Source organism: Lygodium microphyllum, chromosome 7 (genome assembly GCF_053477565.2).
Source record: "Lygodium microphyllum isolate KBCC chromosome 7, Lygodium_microphyllum_v1.1.10, whole genome shotgun sequence".
NCBI lineage: Eukaryota > Viridiplantae > Streptophyta > Polypodiopsida > Schizaeales > Lygodiaceae > Lygodium > Lygodium microphyllum.
The window spans coordinates 149,407,817-149,420,221 of record NC_141141.1 but is presented as its reverse complement, the minus strand read 5'-3'; the positions used below and the strand labels follow the sequence as shown (position 1 = coordinate 149,420,221).

Here is a 12,405-nt window from a genome sequence, read left to right as displayed (position 1 = left end):
CCCCCAAGGCGTCATCTAAGCCAAAACATCTTCATTGCAAAAAAATGTTCAAGGAGTGCGCAATAGACCTTTTTGCATGTACGTACTTGAATTGATTATTGTGATATAGAAAGCACTCTTGGCACCTCCTAATCCTAACCAACTTGTTTCAATGTCCTGAGTACGCTTTCCATGAGGCATAATCACATATGGTTTTGTATGCCAAAGCCATGATTTGTTGATTTCAGTTTCAATTGAGTTTACTTAGTATCATTGTAATGTCTTTTCAATGGGTGTGAAAGTGAGTCATATTTTGCATGCTTTGATTGGTTTGTCCTTTGCTCTGAAAGTATATTTTGGAAGGCATGTTGCTAGATGATTTTGGGAGAGTGCGCAAACAGAAGAGAACCATGGACATAGAGAGAGAAAGAAATCTGCGCTGACTGAAGATGAATGCTGAATACAAAAGAGTAGGCTGACCAGTCCCTACATGCAACCCGAGGTGTCAGTGAGGGCATTGGATCAGGCTGAGAATGATGATGGCAACACTGAGGACAAAGGAGTATGCTGGAGACAGAGTGTGCACCAGAACCTGCAAAAGACAATGAATCTGACCCAGTCCTCCAGTTAGCTATAAATAGCTGAAGACAGCCAAATCTGGTCGACCTGCCCAATTGGGTCTGGCCAACTGCAATAAATGCTGCAACAATAGGCTGCTGATGTGGCGAAAATGCCAAGGTGGCTAGACAATGTCTATCAGATGGAGACAGGCTGGGAAATACAGAAAAAGCACAAGAAATGCAAAGTAACTGTGCACAAATAGAAGAAATGCATGGAAATGCACACTAAACTGATAGAGCTCCAATGTTTCTGTTAGACTCTAACAAGAGCTCAAAACCAAGAGATGACAAACTAACAAACCTTAAAATAGGTAAGCTAAGACCCCTTCTCACATCTAGGAGTGTCTAAAGACCCAACAAACTCATGTGATGAAGCATGGAAGCATTGGGCAAAGGCTTCATGAAGAGATCCACTGCATTCTCCTCCGTGCAACAATAGCCCACTAACAAATCAAAATCCACAATCCACTCTCAAACATAATGGTACTAAACCTCAATGTGCTTCATGCGAGCATGAAACACTAGGTTCTTTGCCAAAGCTAGAGCACTCTAGTTGTCCATGCATAGCTGAGTGAGTCCTATCTCTCTGGAAAGCCAATCTCCGCCAACATACAACAAAGCCACACTGTCTCCATAGCAATCGAACAAAGGGCACAGTACTCTACCTCTGTAGAAGAAAATGCCACAATAGGCTTCTTCTTACTGCTCCACGAGATAGCTCCTGAGCCAAGGGAAAAAGTAAAACCTATAGTGGACCGTCTCAAATACACATCACTTACTCAATCGGAGTAACTTCATCCAAAAAGAGTGGCCCCCTCTCCATACATGATCTTGCAGGATCAAGTCCCCTATAAATAGCATAGAACGCTCGAAGCAGCTGAGTAAGAGTCTTCATGAAAGAAGAAGACATCGCCACCACAAAAAAAACATCCGGCCGAGTGTGAATAAGCTAGATCAATGAGTCAACAAGGCACATGTACCAAGTAGCATCTGGAAGGGGATCACCAGCGACCAATAACTTGGACTCTAGGTCCATGGGGCAAGAAATAGATCGACACACAGCCATGCCAAACTCCAAAAGTAACTTGGAGATGTACCTGTGCTGGGAAATGAAGATGCCCTATGCCATCTGATGAACCTCCAAACCAAGGAAGAAGTGGAGGATCCCAAGATCCATCATGTTGAACTCCTATTACAATATCTCCCAAGTTTAATCAACCTCCTATAAGTCGCTCCCTATGATAATAAGGCCATCAATATACGAAATGACCAAGACGCACCTATCACCTGGAACCTTATAATAAAGATTGGAGTCATGATCCAATTTGTGGAAGCCACTCTGTAAGAGAAAGCGATCAATCCTTTGGTACCAAGCTCGAGGAGCTTGCTTTAGGCCATAGAGGATCTTCTGCAACCTATAAACATGGTTCTCCTTCCCCTGCACAAGAAAACCAAGAAACTATGAGACATAAATCTCCTTCTCTAAGATACCATTCAAAAAGGCCGACTTCATATTGTCAAGCCTTTTTTTGAAAATGAAAACCCCTAGTCAAACTGTAGTTAGGTTTGTCTTTTGTTAGTTTAGTTGTTTGCGTGTTTGTTTGTTTGGTCGTTTCGTAATTGGATTTCTTGTGTTTGTCTAGCTTAGGATTTGTTTCTATCATTTTGTTTGATTTGTTGAGTGTGAAACTTGATAGCCTTGGTCAAGCTTGGTATTTTTTTGGACACGTTAACGAGTACTTCACGTTGCACTTGTTGATGCACTGCACTCGGGGATCGTCTCCTATTTTTATCAAATACTTCCATGCCATGGGTTGGATTTATGCACATTTTACACCATCGTTGAGCACTTGCACGGCATGAGGCCCGCTACAGCTATATGCAGTAAATCCTAGTTGCACGCACTTGAGAGAGCACTTGTTATTGAGCACGCACATTTCTTGCACGCACGATATTTGGGATATTCATCACAAAGTTAGGAATCTCTAGTTGAGTGTGTAAGGTGGTTGGGTGAGTTAGAGGGTCATAAAGAACACCGCCAATTGTGAGATGGGTTGTTCTTATCTAGTCAATATCTTGAGGACCATCATTTCTTGAGTGATTGTGAGATTTTGCATGGGTGGAGCAGAGCATGACATATTTTCTTGTTGAGAGTTGAGAGGTGAGGCTAAGGATTAATTCTTAAACTTCGTTTGCACTTTGCATGACACACGAGCACATGTAGATAGGCTAGGCATAATTCCTCCAGTGCATCCATATTTTTCGTGTGAGCATTGTTTGAATGGTAGCATATCATGGATTCGATCAATTGTATGTTTCCTCAAATCAAGAGTGGATGAGCATGGAGTTCTATTTTAAAGCATATTTTGTTGCTAGGGTACACTACATAAAAAATAGTTTCATATCCAAAGAATGTTTATTTTGAAGACTCAAGGATCAAAGGAAAATGTTGTAAGTTTTACATTGTCAACGAGTATTTTTTGAAGAAAAAGAGGACATGTGTGCTGAAAGTGTATGCAATTACAAGAACAAAAGGCCAAGGAAGGGAATAAGTCGTCCAAGATAGAAGATTGAGAAAAATGATGCAATTTACAAAAATCGATAGTTTGTCTATTTTTTATGAATTTTTACAATTCTTCCCGTGTAGGGTTGTCAACCAGATGCATTCCAATCGTTTTGAGTACCCGGACGACTATATTCGAAGTTAATATGACGAAGTTATGATCCAAACAAGTTGCAAACATATATAGGGCAAAAAAAAAAAAAAAAGTGAAAAGTAGTAGAAAAGCAAAAGCCAAAAGCTAAAAGCAAAAAGCCTAATGTATGTGAGAGTGAATAAGAAACTATATAAGCAGATGTGAGAGGAGTCTTAGGAGCCTTCCCCCTCATTTTCCAATTGTATCTTGTGAGAGAGGAGAAAGGAGGGTCGCATGCGAGAGTATGCTTTTGATGTGCTAACTTGTGAAGTCGGAGAATTTGGATGTCGAAGTGCCGCGTGACGGCCCAAGGTTATCAAGGTATGAAGTTTCCATAATGTTGGATTTGTCTTCAAAGTTTGTTTTGATTTTTGTGCGAAGAGTTGGTATTTTCGAAATTTGTGTTTGAGTGATGCTTTACCCGAATTTGGATTTTAGTTGTTTGAGTTACAAGAGGCATTGTGTGGTGTTTGGTTTCGTATGTGGTTCGTGTGGTGGTTGTCGAAAAATTTAAATTTTTTGTGTTGTGTTGTGCATCGGACAAAGTCAATTCTTCCAATCGGCACTCCTTAACGTCTCGTTATCAAGTTGTGAGTGAGGCTTGCTCTCGATCACCGCTCGCATAACAACGTCCATCTGATAAACTAACCAACGGTGATGAGTGGCAAGAGCCGAGAGAGCTTGAATAGTGGATATTTGAGCTGTAGGTACAAAGGTCTCAAAGTAATCCAATCTTGCCCATTGAGAAAATCCCTTCGCAACAAGCCGAGCCTTATGCTTGTCCAAGGATCCATCTACAAGATACTTGGTCTTATAGACCCACTTTACACCAATCACCTTCTGCTTCTTCGAACGGGGAACCAACTCCCAAGTCTGGTGCCACTCGATAGAGTCGAGCTTAGCCTACATAGCACTATGCCAAACCTCTTGTGCAAGAGCCTCATCAACTGTAGTAGATTCATGGTCCTAAAGAATCTGTGGCATAAGGGCATAGTTTGCACAAAGTGAACTATCCCGCTAGGCCCAAATCCTAGTTGATCTATGTGGGCCAAGAGGTATCTCAGGGAACTAAGTAATACTTGACTCTTGCAATGAGCTTCTAATATCACCTAGGGATGGTCATAGGTTCATCCTACTGCGAAGGAGACCGAGAAGCCTAAGATACCTATAATGCACCTGTCTTTGAAAGGGACACCCCTCACTAAGGAAAGGCGAATCCCCTGTATCCGAGGAAGAAGGCTCCCCCTCTGACGGTTCAATCCCCCCACAAGAAACCTAAGGAGATGGGGAAGGGGTAGAAACACTCGATGACAAGATAGAAAAAGAAGAAGCCCTCAAGGATTGAAGGGGAGAAGAAAAGGGAGATGATATAGAGGAAGGGGAGAAGTCACAAATGAAGAAGGGATACTAATGGATAATTAAGGAAGAGGAGGGGTTGATGGTGGATTGGGGGTGTGTGTGTTTTTTTTTTTTGGGGGGGGGGGGGGGGGGGAGGGGAGGGATGTATAATGCACCTACAATCAATCACTCAACACGGCATAAAAAGGTAATACAATATGTGAGAGCAAGGTATACTCTTGTATTATTCAATAAAAGAAACAATACAACGTAGGTACGTCCCATGTATATACCCTTGTGATACCGCACATGTGAGGATTCACAACTGGGTATAGAGAATCACACGTAGAGTGAAAACCAAGCAAGGCTCAGAGTCACTACTACTCACTATATACATATTTTTGTGCGCAATGCCATGGTATACCTATAAATCCCTTACACTCACCCCCGCCCAATGGATTGCTATACTCAGCAATCTAAGGATGATATTTATTAACTTATTACAGGGTCTTTGCACAACTCATTCTATTGAGTTGATTAGTATCTACCGGTCTAGAACTAAGGTCTAGGACTGGACTCATTAGCAGGGTCTTAACATAGTCTTTCCTATCGAGCTAGTCAATGTGGTACATCGAAAGTATTGTTGAGGTTCTCCTTGAGCTAGGTAGTGAAGGCCTCTTTGCCGCGTTTGCAAGCCTCTACTTCTAAAATCCAAGTGGCTTCTTTGAGAGGGCGCCCTTTCCACTTGGCAAGATACTCAAGGTAACCCTTGTGCTCTCAACACTGAAGGATTGCCTCTACTTCAAAAGGGCCATTGGAATGAAACAATGGAACATGCCGCCGCTATTGGGTATTTGGGTAGAATCTGCACAAAAGGCATACATGAAAGACATTGTGTACACAGATGCTCTCTGGAGAGTCCAACTTGTAGGTGACCTAAACTTAGATAATGCGATATGGTCCATATTCTTTGGCAAGGACATATGCTTGGAGCTAACAAAGACCGTGTCTCCCTTAGTAGAACTGTTTTGCGCTTTTTGTTGGCTTGCTCAATCATGGTGATTTTGCTCTTTTCCAAACTCGACTTGGCTACTATATTTCTCTCTCTCCATTTTCTTAAGAAGCCTTCTGCATCCTAATCTTTGGCTTTGGCAACTCTTGAGACTAAGGGTGATGGTGTAATGACTTTTTTCCCAGTGACTAACTCAAAGGGAGTGCAACCTTTGGGGGGGGAGAAATGGGGGATGTATAATGCACCTACAGTCAATCACTCAACACGGCATAAAAAGGTAATACGATATGTGAGAGCAAGGTATACTATTGTATTACTCAATAAAAGAAGCAATACAACATAGCCAATTACTACCTTGTAAAAGCATTTCTCACGTGAAGAAGGGGCAACTAGACATTGTGAACGTGTCATCATCCAGTTGTCCAGGCTCAGGCTCTACCTCTTTTGCTAGTATGTATGCCACTATTGAGGCCAAATTAAGGCAACTAGACATGATTGCTCTTTGGTAATACATATAGCCATTAGTGAGACCCTGTGGAGCTCACTGAGCTATCTGAAAATCTGTTTGGTTCATAACATTCATACCTTCAAACAGTACCAGAGCTATCTTTTGTTAAAAATCAACACCCACCTAGCTCCCCAATGCTTAATAAAGGTTTGTACTTAACAATCACATCCAACAGTAGTAATAAAGGTTTGTACTTAACAATCACATCCACCAGTAGCTTATTTGTCCAAAACAGATGGAATCGTCATGATCTACAGGACATTATAAAGTAGTATTTTTCACAAAATGCAAGGAGCTTTACCACAGGAAGTAAATTGCCATTTCCAGCACAGAAATTCTTAGTGTGCAAAGTTATTGCTATTTTCGTTCCATATGGTGAGCAACTTTTATAAAAAAAATTCTATACTAGCATCTCAACTGATGTATGAGAGATGATCAGAAACTTATGAAGGCTTTGTCTCAGACAAATCTTTCAAGAGACTTACTTTATCTGAATTGCTAACAAACCTGGTATACGTATACATTCAGGTTAACTTGCCAAAATAGGAGAACATTCTTGCTGGTACTTTGGCCATCGACAGTACCCAGGTTCTCTGCTTGCAAACCAATTGTATCATGATTGCAGAACCACCAAACAGAATTGATATAAATTAAAATGGTCAAAAAGCTTCGATTCCGAGCACCTGTATCACAGATGCAAATGCTTTGAATATTTTCAAGTAGGAAAGGATCATCTGATTCCGTCAATAGAATTGGACAATCCATGTACTTCAAGCTCCTCTCTTCCAGCATCCTACATAGACAGAAAAAGTCTAGGAATTAGGAGCAAGCACAGGGTTATACTTGACACTTCTACCAGTCCAATGCTACTACTGCCTGATAAATGAAATTCTCTTTTCAACTGCTCTAACATTTTGGATTCTCATGCCAATAATTCCTGATATATTTACCCTTCCGGCACTTCTCTTCCTTTCTTATACACAGACTCATCTGTTACCCCTCTCGATATTTCCATCCTGCATTGCAACTTGATACTCCAAGAGTTGGCGCTTCTTGTGCTGACTAACCCTGCCACTGCTGCTGTTGACGGCCCAGGTTGCTGCCACTGATGCCTTGCTGGCTGCCACCCTCTCTGCTCTGCCCCTCCAGCTGTGCAGCCCCTCCTCCAGCTTCCGCCTATCAGCCTTCAGCCCTCCCTGCCACCACCCATCAACCTTCATCCCCCACTGCCACCACTTGCCAGCTTTCTTTGCCACATAGTCACCAAAAACATTTCGTCTTGTTCCGTGTAGTTTCAAGGCTTCGAGGTTTCATTTCACGTTTTGTTTCATTAGCTTCTTTGAGGTTTCAAGGTTTCAAAAAATATTTTTTATAATAACTAAAATTACTATATATTGGTAATTAGAGGAAGAAAAATAGTAATATTAGAGGAAGAAAAATAGATCCAAATATAGTAATATTAGAGGAAGAAAATAGATGCATATAATGAAAATGTTCATTCCACTAAGATCGTAGAGTCAAAAGTCTACAGCCTAAACAAAAACATTCATTTCAACTACTCATTTATAAATAGGTATTCACAAATCACAAATCATAATACATAACATAAATTAATAGTAAAACTAATGTTCATGAGTGAGATCCTTGTGAGGAGGCATTTTTTGCTTGAGAAGGTGGAGGCCCAAGGTAGAGGATGTGGAGGAGCATGTGGAAGAGGTGCAAGAGGACAAGGAGAGTGTGGAGGAGGAGGAGGAGGAGATGCACAAGGAGGAAGAGATGGACATGCAAGAAGAAAAAGATGGGTTGTAGAAGACAAACAACCCATGTTTTTTAATTAGAATAAACCCTCTAAATAACTTTCTCATTTCACGGCCACATTTCACAAAATGAAACTAAATAGGAAAACATGGAGAAGATGATTATGTGTGCAAGAAAGGTGTGGAAAAAAACGTGAGTCGTAAAAGAAAAACAACCCACATGTTTTTAAATTAAAATAAACCCTTTTTGAAAATTTGTTTTGTGAAAAACTTTTCTTTTCACAACCCCATTTCACAGAAAAAAAACCAAAACATTTCGCACTTCCCCAAGACAAAACATGTTTTTTGGTTACTAAGCTCTGCCACCACTCCAACCACCACCCTTTCCCCTTTCCCATACTGCACTATCAGCTGCTTCTGCCAGCCGATCTATCTATTTCACCATCTCTCCTCCAACTCCACCTGCTTGCTCTACTGCTGCCCTCCCCTGGCTTTGCTTGCATCCAACCAACAGCCTCTTAGCAGCCTGCTCTTCCTACTTCACCTCCTAGCCTCTCCTCCCTCCTACTCTTCCCACCAGCCCCCTTCTGGCTTCAGCTCCTCCCACCAGCATCACCAGCAGCCTCTTAGCAGCCTGCTCTTCCTACTTCACCTCCTAGCCTCTCCTCCCTCCTATTCTTCCCACCAGCCCCCTTCTCGCTTCAGCTCCTCCCACCAGCATCACTCCTGCCCACCCCAATCACTCTGCCCTACTTGCATACCTGCCATGAACCACCTTCTCCAACACCGGTAATGCTTTTTTGGGCAATGTCAGCACTATCACATTTGATTCTCCCTTCCCCGCAAGAAACGGCAAGTGACCGCAAAGCACGGGAAACTCAGCAACACAAGAATTTGTATAGCAGCTAGAAAGAGAAAACTTTGTTGGTGAGGTAGTAGTCAATCCATGCTCTTCCACAAGGGACTCCAATGCAACCCCCATAACTCCCTCAGCCAATATTATATGACAGATCCGAGTACAAGCACTCCATTGAGGATTACGAAAGTAACCCTACTAGGAAACGGATCCTTCAATGTTAGCTTTAGCATGTCGGACCAATTTGCAGTAACACTTGCCACAAGACTATCAGATGTTTGGACTGCAATTGCCTTCCTTGATAGATGGATTGAGGGCAAAGATTATTCCACACTCAGAGATGGCACAACAACCAGTCCACTTTCCTAACCTCGATGAGTACCTCTTGCCTCACATAGCCCAAATTGGTAGAGCTTTGAGGTGTGTGATTCAATGGAATAGGACCTTCATATTTGTGGTGGCAAAGGGACATGTGAATCAACAAAGGGTTAATTCAATTAGATCCCCTTTTTTCAAGCTCATTAGTCATCCCCAAAACTCAAATATTAAGTGTCTTTAAAGTGTCCAAGCACACACATTTAATGCACCCAAAATGTTCAAACACCACCCTAGATTGTTGGTTGGCTCATGTGTCTATGAACAGGGATCTATCCAACCACTTTGCACACCCCAAAACCTCATTCTACAGCTGCTGCCCATCACCCTTGCTGTTCACCTGATTAGAACCGCACCAACAACTATCATGACCTATAAACAACTACATATGCTGATCAACATGCCGCCCTACTACCGCCCAAGCACCGCCTTGCTGCCACATCATCCTCCAAGTGCAAGCAACCTATTTTTAGGCAGGATGGTCCTAGACACTCCACAAGGCTTGCTCAAATACAGTTGAAAGAATCAGTCTTATGGCAGATGCCAATTTATCTCACACACGATGAGCCTAAGATGTAGAAGGAGGCTCTCAAAGATCCTGACAGCCTTGCAGCCATGGAACAAGAACCAGAGAGTATCAAACAAAATGGCAATTGGACTCAAACAATCCAACAAGGTCCAAGTCTCATTTTAGTCAATACTCTCTAGCTTCTTTTCCATGGCTTCTCACCATTGGGAGTGTTGAAGAGCCTTCTACCAACTTTTTGGCTTGAAATGCACTATATAGTCTAATGTAAATAGCGGTGCAAATGAAGCTTGAGAGGCAAGCCGGACAGATCTTATAGGGCCCTCCAAAGTTGAATCTGATGGAAGAATCCCTAAATCCCACATGGTTTGCTAGTACCAACAAGGTAAGGGGTATCGCAGAGGGGACTTGGGTGCTAAAGAATCTACGAGAAAGTCATCAATGAGTAGTAGACCCAGCTCAGAAGACACTATCTCCGATGGTGTATTCAGAGGAACCAACTCGAAGTTCGGTGCAAAGGACTGCCCAATGTTTCTCTCATCAAAAACATCTCTTTGTACGATCACCTTGTTTGCACGAGGATCGAACAAACGATAGGCTTTTGCCATCTACGAGACCGTAGCAGTAGAGTACTAGTTGAGGATGTACACCGAAGTGTTAATAGCCTCAACTCAAAGGCACTCAAGGAGCTCTACTACGAACAACATAGAGCAAGTCATGTTCATGACTATCCAATTCTTACGCTCTACTCCATTCTGAGAAGGAAAGTTGGTAGAGATGAGCTAGCAAGAAAGGCCATGCTCCTGTAGAAACTCAATTAACTCATGGGAGAGATGAACACATAAGATTTATGCTTTTAATAAATACACCCATATATACCTAGAGAAATCATCCAATATCAAAAAGAAGTGCAACATGCCGTTTAAGGCAACCGTGGATGTTGGCCCACAAAAAACAACATGGATCAATCTAAGGGGCAAATTAGCTCTATGTGTAGACTTCAAAGGGAATGGAGTGCAGTACTGTTTTCCCAGCTAATAGACTTTACAGACATCTCTAGACAATTTCAAGCATGAAAGTGTCAGAGTGCAGTGGTGCGGAAGCATGGGACCAAGACTGAGAGAGAGTGAACACAAAGAGAAGAGAGAGAGAGAGAGAGAAGACAGTGAAATGCAGAAAATCTACAATGTAGAATGTTGTATAGGAATGCAGAAATATACACAGGTGCAGAGAGAATATCTGCGTATGTCTCTGCCTTGAGGACCTCGATCTCCTTCAGCTTGCGTGATGTCTATCACTAGCAAGTTGTCTCTGCCAAATGCAAGTAAACAAAGTGTGCTCGAGGACTGCTATAAATAGCAGAAAAATACCACGAAAAATAGCCAGAATCAAGTTAGCTGCATTTAATGCAGCCGACTGCTGCTGTGCACCTGCCACGTGGCAACTGGTCCACCGACTGCTGACATGGCACTGACCGTACTGCTCTACAACACTGCTGTCCAGGAAATGACATCTCTAACACCCCCTCTCAGATCCTGGACAGGTCAAAAGACCGAGGGATCTAGCATGTCTCCGAAGAAGAGCCTAGGGAAGCACCTTCGTGAACAAATCTGCAAGATTATCCTCCGTCTTGCAGTACTCCATATCAATGGTCCCAATCTCGTGACCCAAGAAGAAATGAAGGAGCCCCAAATCCGTCATCTCGAACGTTTGATGTAAAGCTATCTTGGTCTCTTGGACCTTCTGTGCATGGTCACCTGTAAGAATCAAATAATCAACATACAACACAAACAACACACGACCAGCCTCGGAAGTATGCACATAAAGCTGCGGATCGACCTTGGAGCGCCAATACCCCAACTTTGACTCAAGAAACGAGTTAATTTTCTCGTTCCATGCATGTGGAGCCTGCTTGAGGCCATACAAGGCCTTCTTCAACCTGTAAACTTTCCCATCCGAGGATCCAAAGCCAGGAGGCTGCTCTACATAGATCTCCTCCTGCAAGTCACCATTGAGAAAGGCCGACTTCACATCCAACTGATAGACAGGCCATCTCCTATGGCCAACCAAGGCAAGAACAACTCAAATAGTCGCCATACGAGCAGTGGGAGCAAAAGTATCATGGAAGTCAATGCCTGGGCGCTGAGCAAAACCTTTAGCGACAAGGCGAGCTTTATGCTTGTCCAAAGAACCATCACTAAGGTACTTGGTCTTGAAGACCCACTTGACACCAATCACCTTCTTGTGAGAGGAACGAGACACAAGAGACCAAGTGCCATTCCTCTCAATAGCCTAACTCAGCTTCCATAGCTTTCCGCAAATGGTCAGACTGCAAAGCCTCCTTCACTGAAGTGGGCTCTTGATCCTGCATAACACGGGTCATCAAACAATAGTTAGAGCAAACAAGCTCCGTAGAATGTGCTTGATTCCTCTGTGACCTCCGCGGTCCATCCTGCAATTCCCACTCCTCAGGGACCCCCTCTATCCCTGAATCTCGGAGTGTGTAACAGGCCCAACAAGAAGGCCGGATCTCTCCCCATCGCTCTCCATCTGCTGAAGACTCGTATACATCCACCGGTAGAAGCTCCACTGGGGTGGCTGATGGAAGGGAAGACTCGAAATCAGAAGAAGAATCTCCATCAAGAGGCTCTGGCTCCAAAGGAACTATCTCGGGAGCCCAACTCTCCCCTGGATCTCCAAGGACGGGGTGCTCCTCACATCCTCCGTGGCCAGAACTT

The 12,405-nt window shown here is 43.0% G+C and overlaps 1 protein-coding gene across 4 annotated transcripts in view; it reads right to left on the bottom strand.

Moving 5' to 3' along the window:
* Positions 1 to 12,405, bottom strand: part of LOC148034077 (pachytene checkpoint-like protein) — an 88,924-nt gene that overhangs the window by 59,758 nt on the left and 16,761 nt on the right. For all 4 annotated transcript variants that reach the window (XR_015691424.1, XR_015691423.1, XM_087682073.1 and 1 more), the window contains exons 3-4: positions 6,837 to 6,946; positions 6,661 to 6,746 (exon numbers count right to left, since the gene is read on the bottom strand). Coding sequence is in view for 2 of the 4 variants with exons in the window: in XM_087682073.1 (XP_087538199.1) it covers positions 6,661 to 6,746; positions 6,837 to 6,946 (196 nt within the window). In the remaining 2 variants the exon portion in view is untranslated. The remainder of the gene's footprint in view (positions 1 to 6,660; positions 6,747 to 6,836; positions 6,947 to 12,405) is intronic.